We start from the raw sequence: 12469 nt of genomic DNA on the forward strand, positions 1-12469 counted from the left end.
TGTGAGAAACTGTGAAAACTACAGTTGTTCTTTAGATTGTCTGGGAGACCATTCCATTCTTTGATGGCTTGATATGAAATTCCACAATGTTTTAAGAGTTAACCCAAGAGCCTTTTACATTTACCTGTGCCCGCATAAACTGTTAGAATGGTAGAAATTAGCATTGTTAGTATTTTAATTTTGTTTGTATAAACCTTGGGATAAAATAGGTAGCATTTAGCACTTAAAAGGGGCTTGTGCTTGCTGGCGTATTGTTTTGATTGTTTCCTGCAGGGGGCGCTAAGTTACTATCATGTTATAGTTCAGAGGCCTCTAAAAGTCAGGATAAGACATCTTACACTACCCTAAACAAGTTATTATATTCTTATAAAAGGTAAAGTGTAAAACATTTGATTGCCGTTGATTAAAAATTTAATTATGTGTGTGTCTGTAAGCTGAGTAGATAACTTCTTGTCACGTCTTTAAATAAAGGAAACAATGACTTACTTTTTAAACTTTATTCTTTTTCTTGTTTATCTGTTGTTTAAAAGCAGACCCTCTGGTTAGCTTAGCTTCAACACACTAGACCGCAAGTCCCACTGCTCACTTGGATATAGCTAGTTATAGTACCGTTTGTACTGTAAGTATAGTAAATAGGCTATCAACTAGTAAGTACAGTATGTTTATGAGTACTACGCTAGCTAGCGTGTTGTAGTTACATCTGGTGACTAAATTATAGTAAGTGTAGCAATTACGAGGAAATGTAGTGTAACCCACCTGGTTTTTGATTGATTGACTGAGGCTTTTATTAGTAGATTGCACAGTGAAGTACATATTCCGTACAATTGACCACTAAATGGTAACACCCAAATAAGTTTTCCAACTTGTTTTAAGTCGGGGTCCACTTAAATTGATTTATGATACAGATATATACTATCATCATAATACAGTCATCACACAAGATAATCATCAGAGTATATACATTGAATTATTTACATTATTTACAATCCGGGGTGTGGGATGAGGAGGGGTGGGTGGGGGGGTGAGGGGTTAGGTTTGGTTGATATCAACACTTCAGTCATCAACAATTGCATCATCAGAGAAATGGACATTGGAACAGTGTAGGACTGACTTGGTAGGATATGTACAGCAAGTAGTGGACATAGAGAGAGAGAGATCAGAAAGCATGAGAAAAAGTATCTACATTTGATTATTATCAATCCGGGGAGGGTGTTAGTTTAGGGTTGAAGTTGCCTGGAGGTGTTCTTTTAGTGCGGTTTTGAAGGAGGATAGAGATGCCCTTAATTTTACACCTGTTGGGAGTGCATTCCACATTGATGTGGCATAGAAAGAGAATGAGTTAAGACCTTTGTTAGATCGGAATCTGGGTTTAATGTGGTTTGTGGAGCTCACCCTGGTGTTGTGGTTATGGCGGAAGTAGTTTGACATGTACTTCGGCGAAGTTGGTAGAGTGGCTGTGCCAGCAATCGAAGGGTTGTTGGTTACTGAGGTTCAATCCCCACCTTCTACCATCCTAGTCACGTCCGTTGTGTCCTTGGGCAAGACACTTCACCCTTGCTCCTGATGGCTGCTGGTTAGCGCCTTCATGGCAGCTCCCGCCATCAGTGTGTGAATGTGTGTGTGAATGGGTGAATGTGGAAATACTGTCAAAGCGCTTTGAGTACCTTGAAGGTAGAAAAGCGCTATACAAGTATAACCCATTTATCATTTATTTATTACTTCGGTATCAGGGAGGTGTAGCGGATTTTATAGACTAGGCTCAGTGCAAGTTGTTTTACTCTGTCCTCCACCCTGAGCCAGCCCACTTTGGAGAAGTGGGTAGGAGTGAGGTGTGATCTGGGGTGGAGGTCTAGAAGTAATCTGACTAGCTTGTTCTGGGATGTTTGGAGTCTAGATTTGAGGGTTTTGGAGGTGCTAGGGTACCAGGAGGTGCATGGTAATCGAAAAAGGGTTGAACAAGAGTTCCTGCTAGAATCCTCATGGTGCTTTTGTTGACCAGAGAGGAGATTCTATAGAGAAATCTTGTTCGTTGGTTGACATTTTTGATTACCTTGATTGCCATTTTATCACAGGAAAGATTAGCCTCTAGAATGGAACCTAGGTAGGTGAAGATTAGTAGATGCGATGGCCGGGTATCGAACCCGGGTCAACTGCTTGGAAGGCAGCTATGCTCACCACTATACCACCATCCCACTGGTCCTGCCTAGGGATCAAACTTTCCAAATTTCTACTGCTCTTACCTCTCCGGGTCTAAGTGAGAGTGTGAAAACTAGACATTGAACTAAAAGCCCAATCTGTCAACTCCATGTCGAGCGCAAACTCTTTAAAGTGTCCGGGAGTGTCACCAACGTACACTTGTACGGCCCCAGTTACTTTGTGCCTTCCAAGAAAGCTAGCATGTTGTAGCTACTGCGGTATTGTTTTGTGTATAAGAACATTTGATGAAAAAAAAACACTTTTAAGTTGAACTATGACAATGTTACCAGTACTACAGGGTCTTAGCTTATTAAAGGAAACATGTTGTTTTATTATTTGGCTTTTAACACTACGTGAGTTGTGTGGTCTTCTGTCCTCTGTTGTCCTCTGTGTTTTTTTTTTTTTTTAAATACATTTTGATATCTATTTACTGTTTTAATTGGTTTTACCCTTTAAAATCGTTTTTAATCATATTTATTTTTATATTGTTTTTATATTGGTTTTATATTTATTTATTTTTTGATTTAATATTCTTTTTAATATTGTTTTTAACATGGCTGTGCAGCACTTTGGAAACATTCTTGTTGTTTAAATGTGCTACATAAATAAAGTGGATTGGATTGAAGGAGTCAGGCGGGGTCAAAGTTGATCAAGGAGTCGCTACCACTTTTTTTTTCCAGCACGGAAGTCGGCGCGGGTCTTGGTTGCACATGCGCACTGTGGCACTGGGTGTAGTCAGCTCGGTCGTGTTCATGGCGGCGGACACAAAGAGCTGAGCTCACTTGGACAAACTCAGGCTCTCTAACGAACCTTTCCGCATGACCCGCTGGCCGCTGGTGCTGCTTCCGTATCACGTCAGTCGTTTCACTGCCAGTTCGGAGCAACTTTGAACCACTTGAGACTCCTTGGAAACTTCGCACTAACAAGAGGACGACGCGGAGGAACGCCAATATGCCAGGTCTGCTCCGGGTTCCGGTCCCGGTTCTGGTCGCCTTTGCGTGCGCGGCGGCGGCGGCGCTCGTCGGTGCTGCCATGGACGAATGTGCGGATGACCTCGGGAGAGCGCATCGCTGCATGCCCGAGTTCGTTAACGCCGCCTTCAACGTCACGGTGATGGCCACCAACACATGCGGGACCCCCCCGGAGGAGTACTGTGTCCAGACGGGCGCCACCGGCGTCACCAAGTCGTGCCACATCTGCGACGCGCGCGACACGAGGAACCAACACAGCGCCGTCTACCTGACCGACTACAACAACCAGCAGGACACCACCTGGTGGCAGAGTCAGACCATGCTGGCCGGAGTCCAGTACCCCAACTCCATCAACCTCACCTTGCACCTCGGTAAGACCCCCACTGTCACCATCATCACTTAAACGCGGGCCCTGGCACACTCACAGGACACCTGTTGCATGTGTGTCAGTATGCATGCAACATATGATAGTGTTCATACAACATGTTATTGTGTATTTACAAGTTATACAACATTGATTGATTGATTGAAACTTTTATTAGTAGATTGCACAGTACAGTACATATTCCGTACAATTGACCACTAAATGGTAACGCCCGAATACGTTTTTCAACTTGTTTAAGTCGGAGTCCACGTTAATCAATTCATGGTATTATGTTCATTCATAAAACATATTGTGTACAGGCAACTAATTTACTCAAGTTTGAGCTGCAAGTGTGTGTAGTGCGTGTTCGCAGTCCGCTTGTGAATGTTTCATCCATGTTGCTACAGCAACGTAGTGAAGTCTAGCATTTTTTTACAGAGAGAAGCTGAATTCTTGTCGCGCCATGATCTTTGAACCCAGACGAAGCAAACTTGGTGCTGGTCGGAGCGAACACGATGAACGGCGTTATTTGCGTCTGGTACGCCCACGACGGCGCATTCTCGTCTTTCGTTTAAAAAAAGACGTCTATTTCTGCAACCGTTTCATAGTCTTGTTTCGGGTGGCCAAGCCCCCAACAAGAGCTGTCCTTCCTTCTGTTTCCATGGCGACAGCTGGGCAATACATACTTGTGTCACATAACACAGATGTCTCCAGCTGGACCGCTTCTTTACGCTAGTGACAACTCTCCTGGTAAGGAATCCTTTGATTGGCAGGCGGCAAATCAGCTGACAGGAAGTTATTGCAGTGTGGGAAAGTCTTCCTGGCTGAGCAGCTGTTGTAAATTGTACTCCTCTCCTGGGGGAAGAGGAAGGGGAGTGCGGTGGCGTGGGAACGTGATGTTGAACATCTGGATGAGCGTTTCTGATGGTTGGTCAACCAAACAGCTTGCCAGTATGTTTATAAGGTCAAAGATTAATGCAGTGTTTCCCCCGCCGTTTTTGTTTTTTAGTATTGTGAGGAATTGTGGGGTGTTACTGTTATTGTTCATGTAACAGTGACAAAGTTGTATTTGAGTTCATGTAGAATGCTGAACTTCAAAGTGAACCACATTTGTGGCTTCACGTGACCCTCTGCCCACGCGCTTGCGTGCCTTCACAAACACCCACATGAACGAGTTTTTGCCGAAATGTCTCGGTGTGGTGGTCACGTGACCGCACTCTAGAATACCTTTACTTCCTGCCCATAGATTCTTCAGCTTGTCTCTTTGCTGGCTTTGAAGTACAAACTCCACATTCTTGAGCGCTAATTAAAAGCTGCTCACTCCATCGCTATGACAACATCCGTGCTTACGTGTCTTCACAGGCAGACAGGAAGATTGTCACGTGTCCTGATAGTGTGCAATGATGTCATCTCAGCTGTCCGTCTTATTACCTCTGACCTCTGACTCCACTCTAATTAAGGGACTTCCTGTCGCGTGGAAAGAAAATAACCCTGGGAGATTTGAAGGCTTGGCCAGCAGATGCATGCTGGGTCATTTTACGGTGATGTCACTGATGTGCAGGGCCTAAAGTAGTTGATTCGGGTCATGTGACTATTATATTGCAACTGGTATTTTGTTGCTTTGTGTCAATAGATGCACTCACATACTTGGGAACTTATAGGACTAGGGACCTGATCTACTAAGATACCAGATAACAAGTGTTAATGAGCTTGTCCAATTGAATTGTTAGTGAGCATGTTGTGGGTGATCTACTAAGATTGCACGTGCAATTGAAAACAAGTGCAAAAGTGGTATTACCGGCTGTCATGTACACGCCATGAATGTGGATGAAAATTAGTGTCTCCGTGGCCATCATGCTTTAACCAATGTTGTTTTGCTATGTTATAGTGCAGTGGTTCTTAACCTGGGTTCGATCGAACCCTAGGAGTTCGGTGAGTCGGCCTCAGGGGTTCGACAGAGCCTCCGCCGCGGAGGTCAAGACACACTCGACTCATCGTGTAAATAAAAAACTTCTCCCTATCGACTTTATGGATACGGCAACAGCAGAAGTCAGACTGATTTGCATGTGTGTAAGTTGTTGTGAGTTCATGCACTGTGTTGGTTTTGTTCTTTAAACAAGGTTATGTTGATAAAGTTAAGTTAAGTTAAAGTTAACTTAACTTTATCAAAGTTAAAGTTAAATTACCAATGATTGTCACACACACACTAGGTGTGGTGAAATTTGTCCTCTGCATTTGACCCAGTCTCTTGTTCACCCCCTGGGAGGTGAGGGGAGCAGTGAGCAGCAGCGGTGCCGCGCCCGGGAATAATTTTTGGTGATTTAACCCCCAATTCCAACCCTTGATGCTGAGTGCCAAGCAGGGAGGTAATGGGTCCCATTTTTATAGTCTTTGGTATGACTCGGCCGGGGTTTGAACTCACAACCTACCGATCTCAGGGCGGACACTAACCTTTTGTGCACCAGTAAAAAAACATAACTTTGTCTTGTATTTGGAAAAAAAAACATTTTATTTTTCACTAAAGAAGGGTTCGGTGAATGCGCATATGAAACTGGTGGGGTTCGGTATCTCCAACAAGGTTAAGAACCACTGTTATAGTGTAATAGTAACATAATAAAATGCAATGGTGCGCTGGAATGTTGGAAAATGCAGTGTTACATAATGTATTGATTCATTTTGGTTTCTGCAAATCAGCCCTCAAGTCAGAATTACTGGATAGATTTATATATTTCTACTGTTTTAATTTCTGACAGTTCAAATACGCTGATACGCAAACAAAAGATCCTCTCTTCGTCATCTGTGATTGCAGTGGTTGCCTCCTCACCAAAATTACCACAGCCTTTTGTGTGTAACTGTGCCAGTTTGCACATACTTTCCAAACGTGCTAAATAAGGTTGCAGAATCTAGACAATATACAATATAAATTTGGTCGATGATAGAGCTTTTAATACTACCCAGGGACGGTTCTATGCAGGCATATATACAGTATGTATGAGGGGGCAGTCATAAATGTGAAGTGGGCATCATGTGTACATGCTGCTCCATTATGCTCCAGCACTTTTTTCTGTGCTAATACATTAGTAACATCACTTTCTTCATTCAATGTGGTTGTTAGCTACAGTATAGGCTTGATTTACTAAGATCCAAATACCACACGCTAGACAGCGTGAGCAAACTATAAGATAGTTGCCGTGTTGTGTGTGATTTACAAAGACTGCGTATGCAATTGTAAAGTGGTGCAGAACACCTTATTTAAATGAGGATTTTGCGTGTACTATACGGGGCATCACCACAGAGACTCATTTACTGCACATTCATGTTGTCATGCTCCTACCTTTGGCGTTTTGCAATGTTTTCAAACATGCAGGAGATATTTACCACTTTTCTTGGGCATTTTAGAAGCCGTTGTGCAGTGCATCCACATTGACATCACTTTTTTTTTTTTTCACTGCTGAGGGGCTGTACTTAGTCCACTCAATATGCAAAAATGCATACTTCACTACGATTCGATTCAAAATTGATTGTTAATACATTTTTAATTTGTGTATATTGATGCAGTTTTACATTTCTTTTCGTTTCACTTAATAAGCGTTTATCACTTGCAACTTTTAAAAACAGTGCAAAATTGGAACATAAGTGCCCTATAATAAAGTAGCTGGTCGGATCGCCCCCTGCAGTCAGCCAAATTTTAGAACTGTCTGCATTACTTTATTTACACTAAATGAATCGATTATTGGCGTTTACTATGCCTGGGCCTCAGGATGTCACAGTATGAACATTTTTAGTCACGTGTATTGTGACCAAAATTATTATTGCGGTATTTTTAAATGTGCTCAACATTTAAAAAAATGACTTGTACTGAAATCTTTTAACCATGTTTTATATTTAAAAAAACCCACAAACAGTACATTCAAAATGATTTCCTTTGTAGAAGAAACATTATTGTAGATAAAAAACACTGTTTCATGTACCTCAAGTAGAAATTGAATGTGCATATAAAAGCAACACAAGCATTATAAACAAAGTAATATGGTATAAAAAAAATAACAAATAAATAAAATAAATGTGAAAAGTTTGCAAGATAGCACTTTATAGACATAAGAGAAAAATAAATAAAAACAAATGTAAGAATTTTGCAACGTAGCACCTGACGGCCATAAGACGTAACTGCACTTGTTGTCCATTAAGACAAATGGACAAAAAAAAAGAGATCTAGTTTTATACATAGGGCTACACAATTATGACCAAAATTAAAATTAAGATAATTTTGTATCAATATTGAAGTCATGATTATTAATTGTTAGGTAAATCAAGGTTGGGTGGGGTGTGAACGCCATGCCATCATGTAATTTGTAATGTTTAAAAAAAAAAGCCATATACAAACGTTATCCATATATCTAAAGACAAGTATTTTTTGTTCATTAATAGTATCAACATGTCAGCTTTTTCTCATTACATGATGCTTTTATCTCTATTTTTACATTTGGTTAGAGAATTTTCTTTTTTTAACTTACATACATTAAAATGTACATGCTGTATCAGGACGGATCCATTTAGAGTTTGAGCAGAAGTATGTTGTATAGGAATTGACGATACACAATAAAACATTAACAAAATGCTATGTCACATGAATGTTTTTTTTTAAATAATACCTTTTGTAACATGAAAAAAACACAAGTAATGTAAAAAGATGGTGTTTACTTTTTTGTTATCAATATAAAACTCAAAGCAGTTTGGCTAATGAAGATGAGGTCAAATAAACAAGCTTTGTTCTTCAACAACACCAAGTGGTTCAATACAACAGTTTAGCCAACAAAAAAAAAACAGGAGTGATACCTCTCACATCAAATACACAATCTTCACAGTCTGCGTTCAATTCAATGAGATGACAAAACATTATAGCTAGTATTTATGTTATTAGAACACTTATAAAGTTTGCAATTAAATAAAGGACGAGTGTGCATCCCACTGGTAACGTTCCGGACACGTCGCCAGGTGCATGTTTCCTCATGTCATTAACTCTGTCACAGCAGCTGATGGATGCTGTATTGAGAAAATGAAAGCAACATCAAATAGTTTTTTTCTCCTTCGCTGTATACCTTTAGTGTGGGACAAACGAGTCTGTCTCCAATATTGTCCACACTTGTTGCCAACTAAAAACAGCAGTGCACTCTTAAACACACGCCGAGGCTCCACGAAAATGATGCGAGGGGAAAATGAAGTTGAACCAAGCGCTCGGCTCTATTACCTCAGAGGGGAAATTTTTGTGGCAAAGTCTGTGTAGTTGTGTACCGCCATGTTTTTTTCAAGCCAAAACACACTAGCACTGCTGTGACTCAGTTCCAGGAAGTAAGCAGTGTTACCTAAAATGCATTAATAAATGACGTTTTTTCGGTAATTAAAAATTTAAACGGTATTACTAACCGTCGGGAATTTTACTGTGGTTTATCATTATACTGTTTACCGTCACATCTATATCTGGGCCGATAACAAATTTTGCTTAATGAAATGTTGACCTATGAATTATTGCCGATAAATGATATTATTCCCATTATTTTTATGAGAATAAATCAACCATTGATTTAATGATGATACACAACAATAATGCATGTATATACTTTCAAATGCAATAAACTTGTATTTACCGGTAGCGTGTATTTTAACATTGTTATTGAAATGAAACCGTTTCCATCTCCAAGTTAAAATAATAATAAAATAATACCAATACAATATACTTTGTGAGCAAAACTTTACACCTATATAATAAACTATATTAATTATTAGTTAATTAATAAAATATCTTAAGGACGGGATGGGGGGCTCTAATCTATACACAACCATAACAATAAATAAAATAGCTATATAAAGTATTAACAAACAAAGCTGCACTTCAATATTGAACATGTAGGCAGAGGTCGAGTTGTACATTACTTAACTGACAATCAAGTTAAACAAAATTGCAAAGTAACAATATAAACACTTCAGTTTAAACAGATGTATTAACAGCTCATATGCAAAAAAAAATTTAGTTTGGCAGATTCCGAGTGAGGAACACCAACATGACATGGCAGCACTTTAAAAAAAATACTAGTTTTACAACAGTATTAAATGGCAGCATGTCTTTGGCGATGAGTGCACACTATTTTGCACTGTTTTTTTTTACACTGACCTGTCACATGGCTTCTTCACCAAACACAAAGTGAGTTTGGACTGTCGAGTGGTTGTATTCCGAGTAAGCGTTGTTGTAGTCGGGCACATTCAGCAAACTGGCTTCCCTGTCTTGATAGGCTCATCTTGTTCCAAAGTTTTAAACTGAAATATTCCCACACTGGTGCAGTGGCATTTGGTTGTGTGTTCATTTTACATATATATATATATATATATATATATATATATATATATATATATATATATATATATATATATATATATATATATATATATATATATATATATATATATATATATATATATATATATATATATATATATATATATATATATATATATATATATATATATATATATATATATATATATATATATATATGTATGTATGTATGTATGTATGTATGTGTGTATATATATGTGTATATATATATATATATATATATATATATATATACACACACTACCGTTCAAAAGTTTGGGGTCACCCAAACAATTTTGTGGAATAGCCTTCATTTCTAAGAACAAGAATAGACTGTCGAGTTTCAGATGAAAGTTCTCTTTTTCTGGCCAATTTGAGCGTTTAATTGACCCCACAAATGTGATGCTCCAAAAACTCAATCTGCTCAAAGGAAGGTCAGTTTTGTAGCTTCTGTAACGAGCTAAACTGTTTTCAGATGTGTGAACATGATTGCACAAAGGTTTTCTAATCATCAATTAGCCTTCTGAGCCAATGAGCAAACACATTGTACCATTAGAACACTGGAGTGATAGTTGCTGGAAATGGGCCTCTATACACCTATGTAGATATTGCACCAAAAACCAGACATTTGCAGCTAGAATAGTCATTTAGCAATTAGCAATGTATAGAGTGTATTTCTTTAAAGTTAAGACTAGTTTAAAGTTATCTTCATTGAAAAGTACAGTGCTTTTCCTTCAAAAATAAGGACATTTTAATGTGACCCCAAACTTTTGAACGGTAGTGTATATACAGTATGTGTGTATATATGTGTATATGTATATGTATATATATCTATATATGTGTGTGTATATATATATATATATATATATATATATATATACACATATATATATACACACACATATATATATATACAACTATATATATATATATATATATATATATATATATATATATATATATACACATATATATATATATATATATATAATGTGAGTATGGGCAAGTAAGCGTTTGCAATAAGCGTTTGAAAAAAAGAGTTAAAAGTGGGGCCACAGCTGACATATGCTCAACTCATCATGCTTAATTTATTACAGCATTTGGGAAGCCTGTAGTTGATTTTTATCAATTAAGACCCAACCTCCAGGCTGATGATTTTAGGTTGTCCTGAAGAATTTGGAGGTAATCCTCCTTTTTCATTGTCCCATTTACTCTCTGTAAAGCATGGGGCCAGAGCATAATACTACCACCACCATGCTTGACGATAGGATTGGTGTTCCTGGGATTAAAGGCCTCACCTTTTCTCCTCCAAACATATTGCTGGGTATTGTGGCCAAACAGCTAAATTTTTGTTTCATCTGACCACATAGCTTTCCTCCAGAAGATCTTATCCTTGTCCATGTGATCTGCAGCAAACTTTAGACGAGCCTTAAGATGTTGCTTCTTGAGCAACGGCTTCCTTCTTGCATGGTAGCCTCTCAGTCCATGGCGATACAAAACACGCTTGACTGTGGACACTGAACCTGTGTTCCAGCAGCTTCCAATTCATTGCAGACCTGCTTTTTGGTGGTTCTCGGTTGACTCTTGATCATCCTGACCAATTTTCTCTCAGCAGCAGGTGATAGCTTGCGTTTTCTTCCTGATCGTGGCAGTGACAAAACTGTGCCATGCACTTTATACTTAGGAACAATTGTCTGCACAGTTGCTCTTTGGACCTTAAGCTGCTTTGAAATGGCTCCAATCGGTTTCCTGACTTGTTCAAGTCAATGATTTGTTTTTTCAGATCTGTGCTGAGTTCCTTTGACTTTTCCATTGTCGTGTTTGTAACCGGGTCTAATGACTGCATCACATGATCCCTATTTAAATGGGCTCAGAGAAGTCAACAGGTGTCGTCAGTCATATACAATCACATGAAGTTAAGAGGCCATGCCATGAAGCTAATTTGATTTGATTGTAACTTTTCTACATCACCAAAATTGATAATGTACGTTGCTGTATGTATACTTTTGACCAAGCATTTTTGGTCACATTTTCAGTAGACCCATAATAAATGAATAAAAGAACCAAACTTCATGAATGTTTTTTGTGACAAACAAGTATGTGTTCCAATCACTGTATCACAAAAAAATAAGTGTTGTAAAAATTCTAGGAAACTCAAGACAGCCATGACATTATGTCCTTCACAAGTGTATGTAAACTTTTGACTACGACTGTATGTCCCTGGACACATGAGGACTTTGATAATGACCAATGTATGATCTTGTAACTACTTGGTTTCGGATCGCTACCTAAATTTGTGGTATCATCCAAAACTAATGTAAAGTATCCAAACAGGAGAATAAGTGATTATTACATTTTAACAGAAGTGTAGATAGAACATGTTGAAACGGAAAATAACCAGATATTAACAGTAAATGAAAAAGTGGTTTAATACTACATTTTTATAGCTTGTCCTTTAAAATTTTGACAAAATAATAGAATGAGAAATGGCACACTATGTTACTGCATACGTAGGAGCCTTTGTTTGCTTACATACTACTAAAAGACAAGTTGTCTAGTATGACAAAA

The 12469-nt window shown here is 38.5% G+C and overlaps 1 protein-coding gene across 1 annotated transcript in view; it reads left to right on the plus strand.

The window, feature by feature from the left end:
* The first annotated feature begins 2846 nt into the window (after positions 1–2846).
* lamc1 (laminin, gamma 1) overlaps positions 2847–12469 on the plus strand; it is a 44091-nt gene continuing 34468 nt past the window's right edge. The window contains exon 1 of the mRNA XM_062022954.1: positions 2847–3538. Within this exon, the coding sequence (XP_061878938.1) occupies positions 3148–3538 (391 nt within the window). The 5' untranslated portion in view covers positions 2847–3147. The remainder of the gene's footprint in view (positions 3539–12469) is intronic.

The sequence above is a fragment of the Entelurus aequoreus genome, linkage group LG16 (genome assembly GCF_033978785.1).
Source record: "Entelurus aequoreus isolate RoL-2023_Sb linkage group LG16, RoL_Eaeq_v1.1, whole genome shotgun sequence".
NCBI classification, from domain to species: Eukaryota; Metazoa; Chordata; class Actinopteri; order Syngnathiformes; family Syngnathidae; genus Entelurus; species Entelurus aequoreus.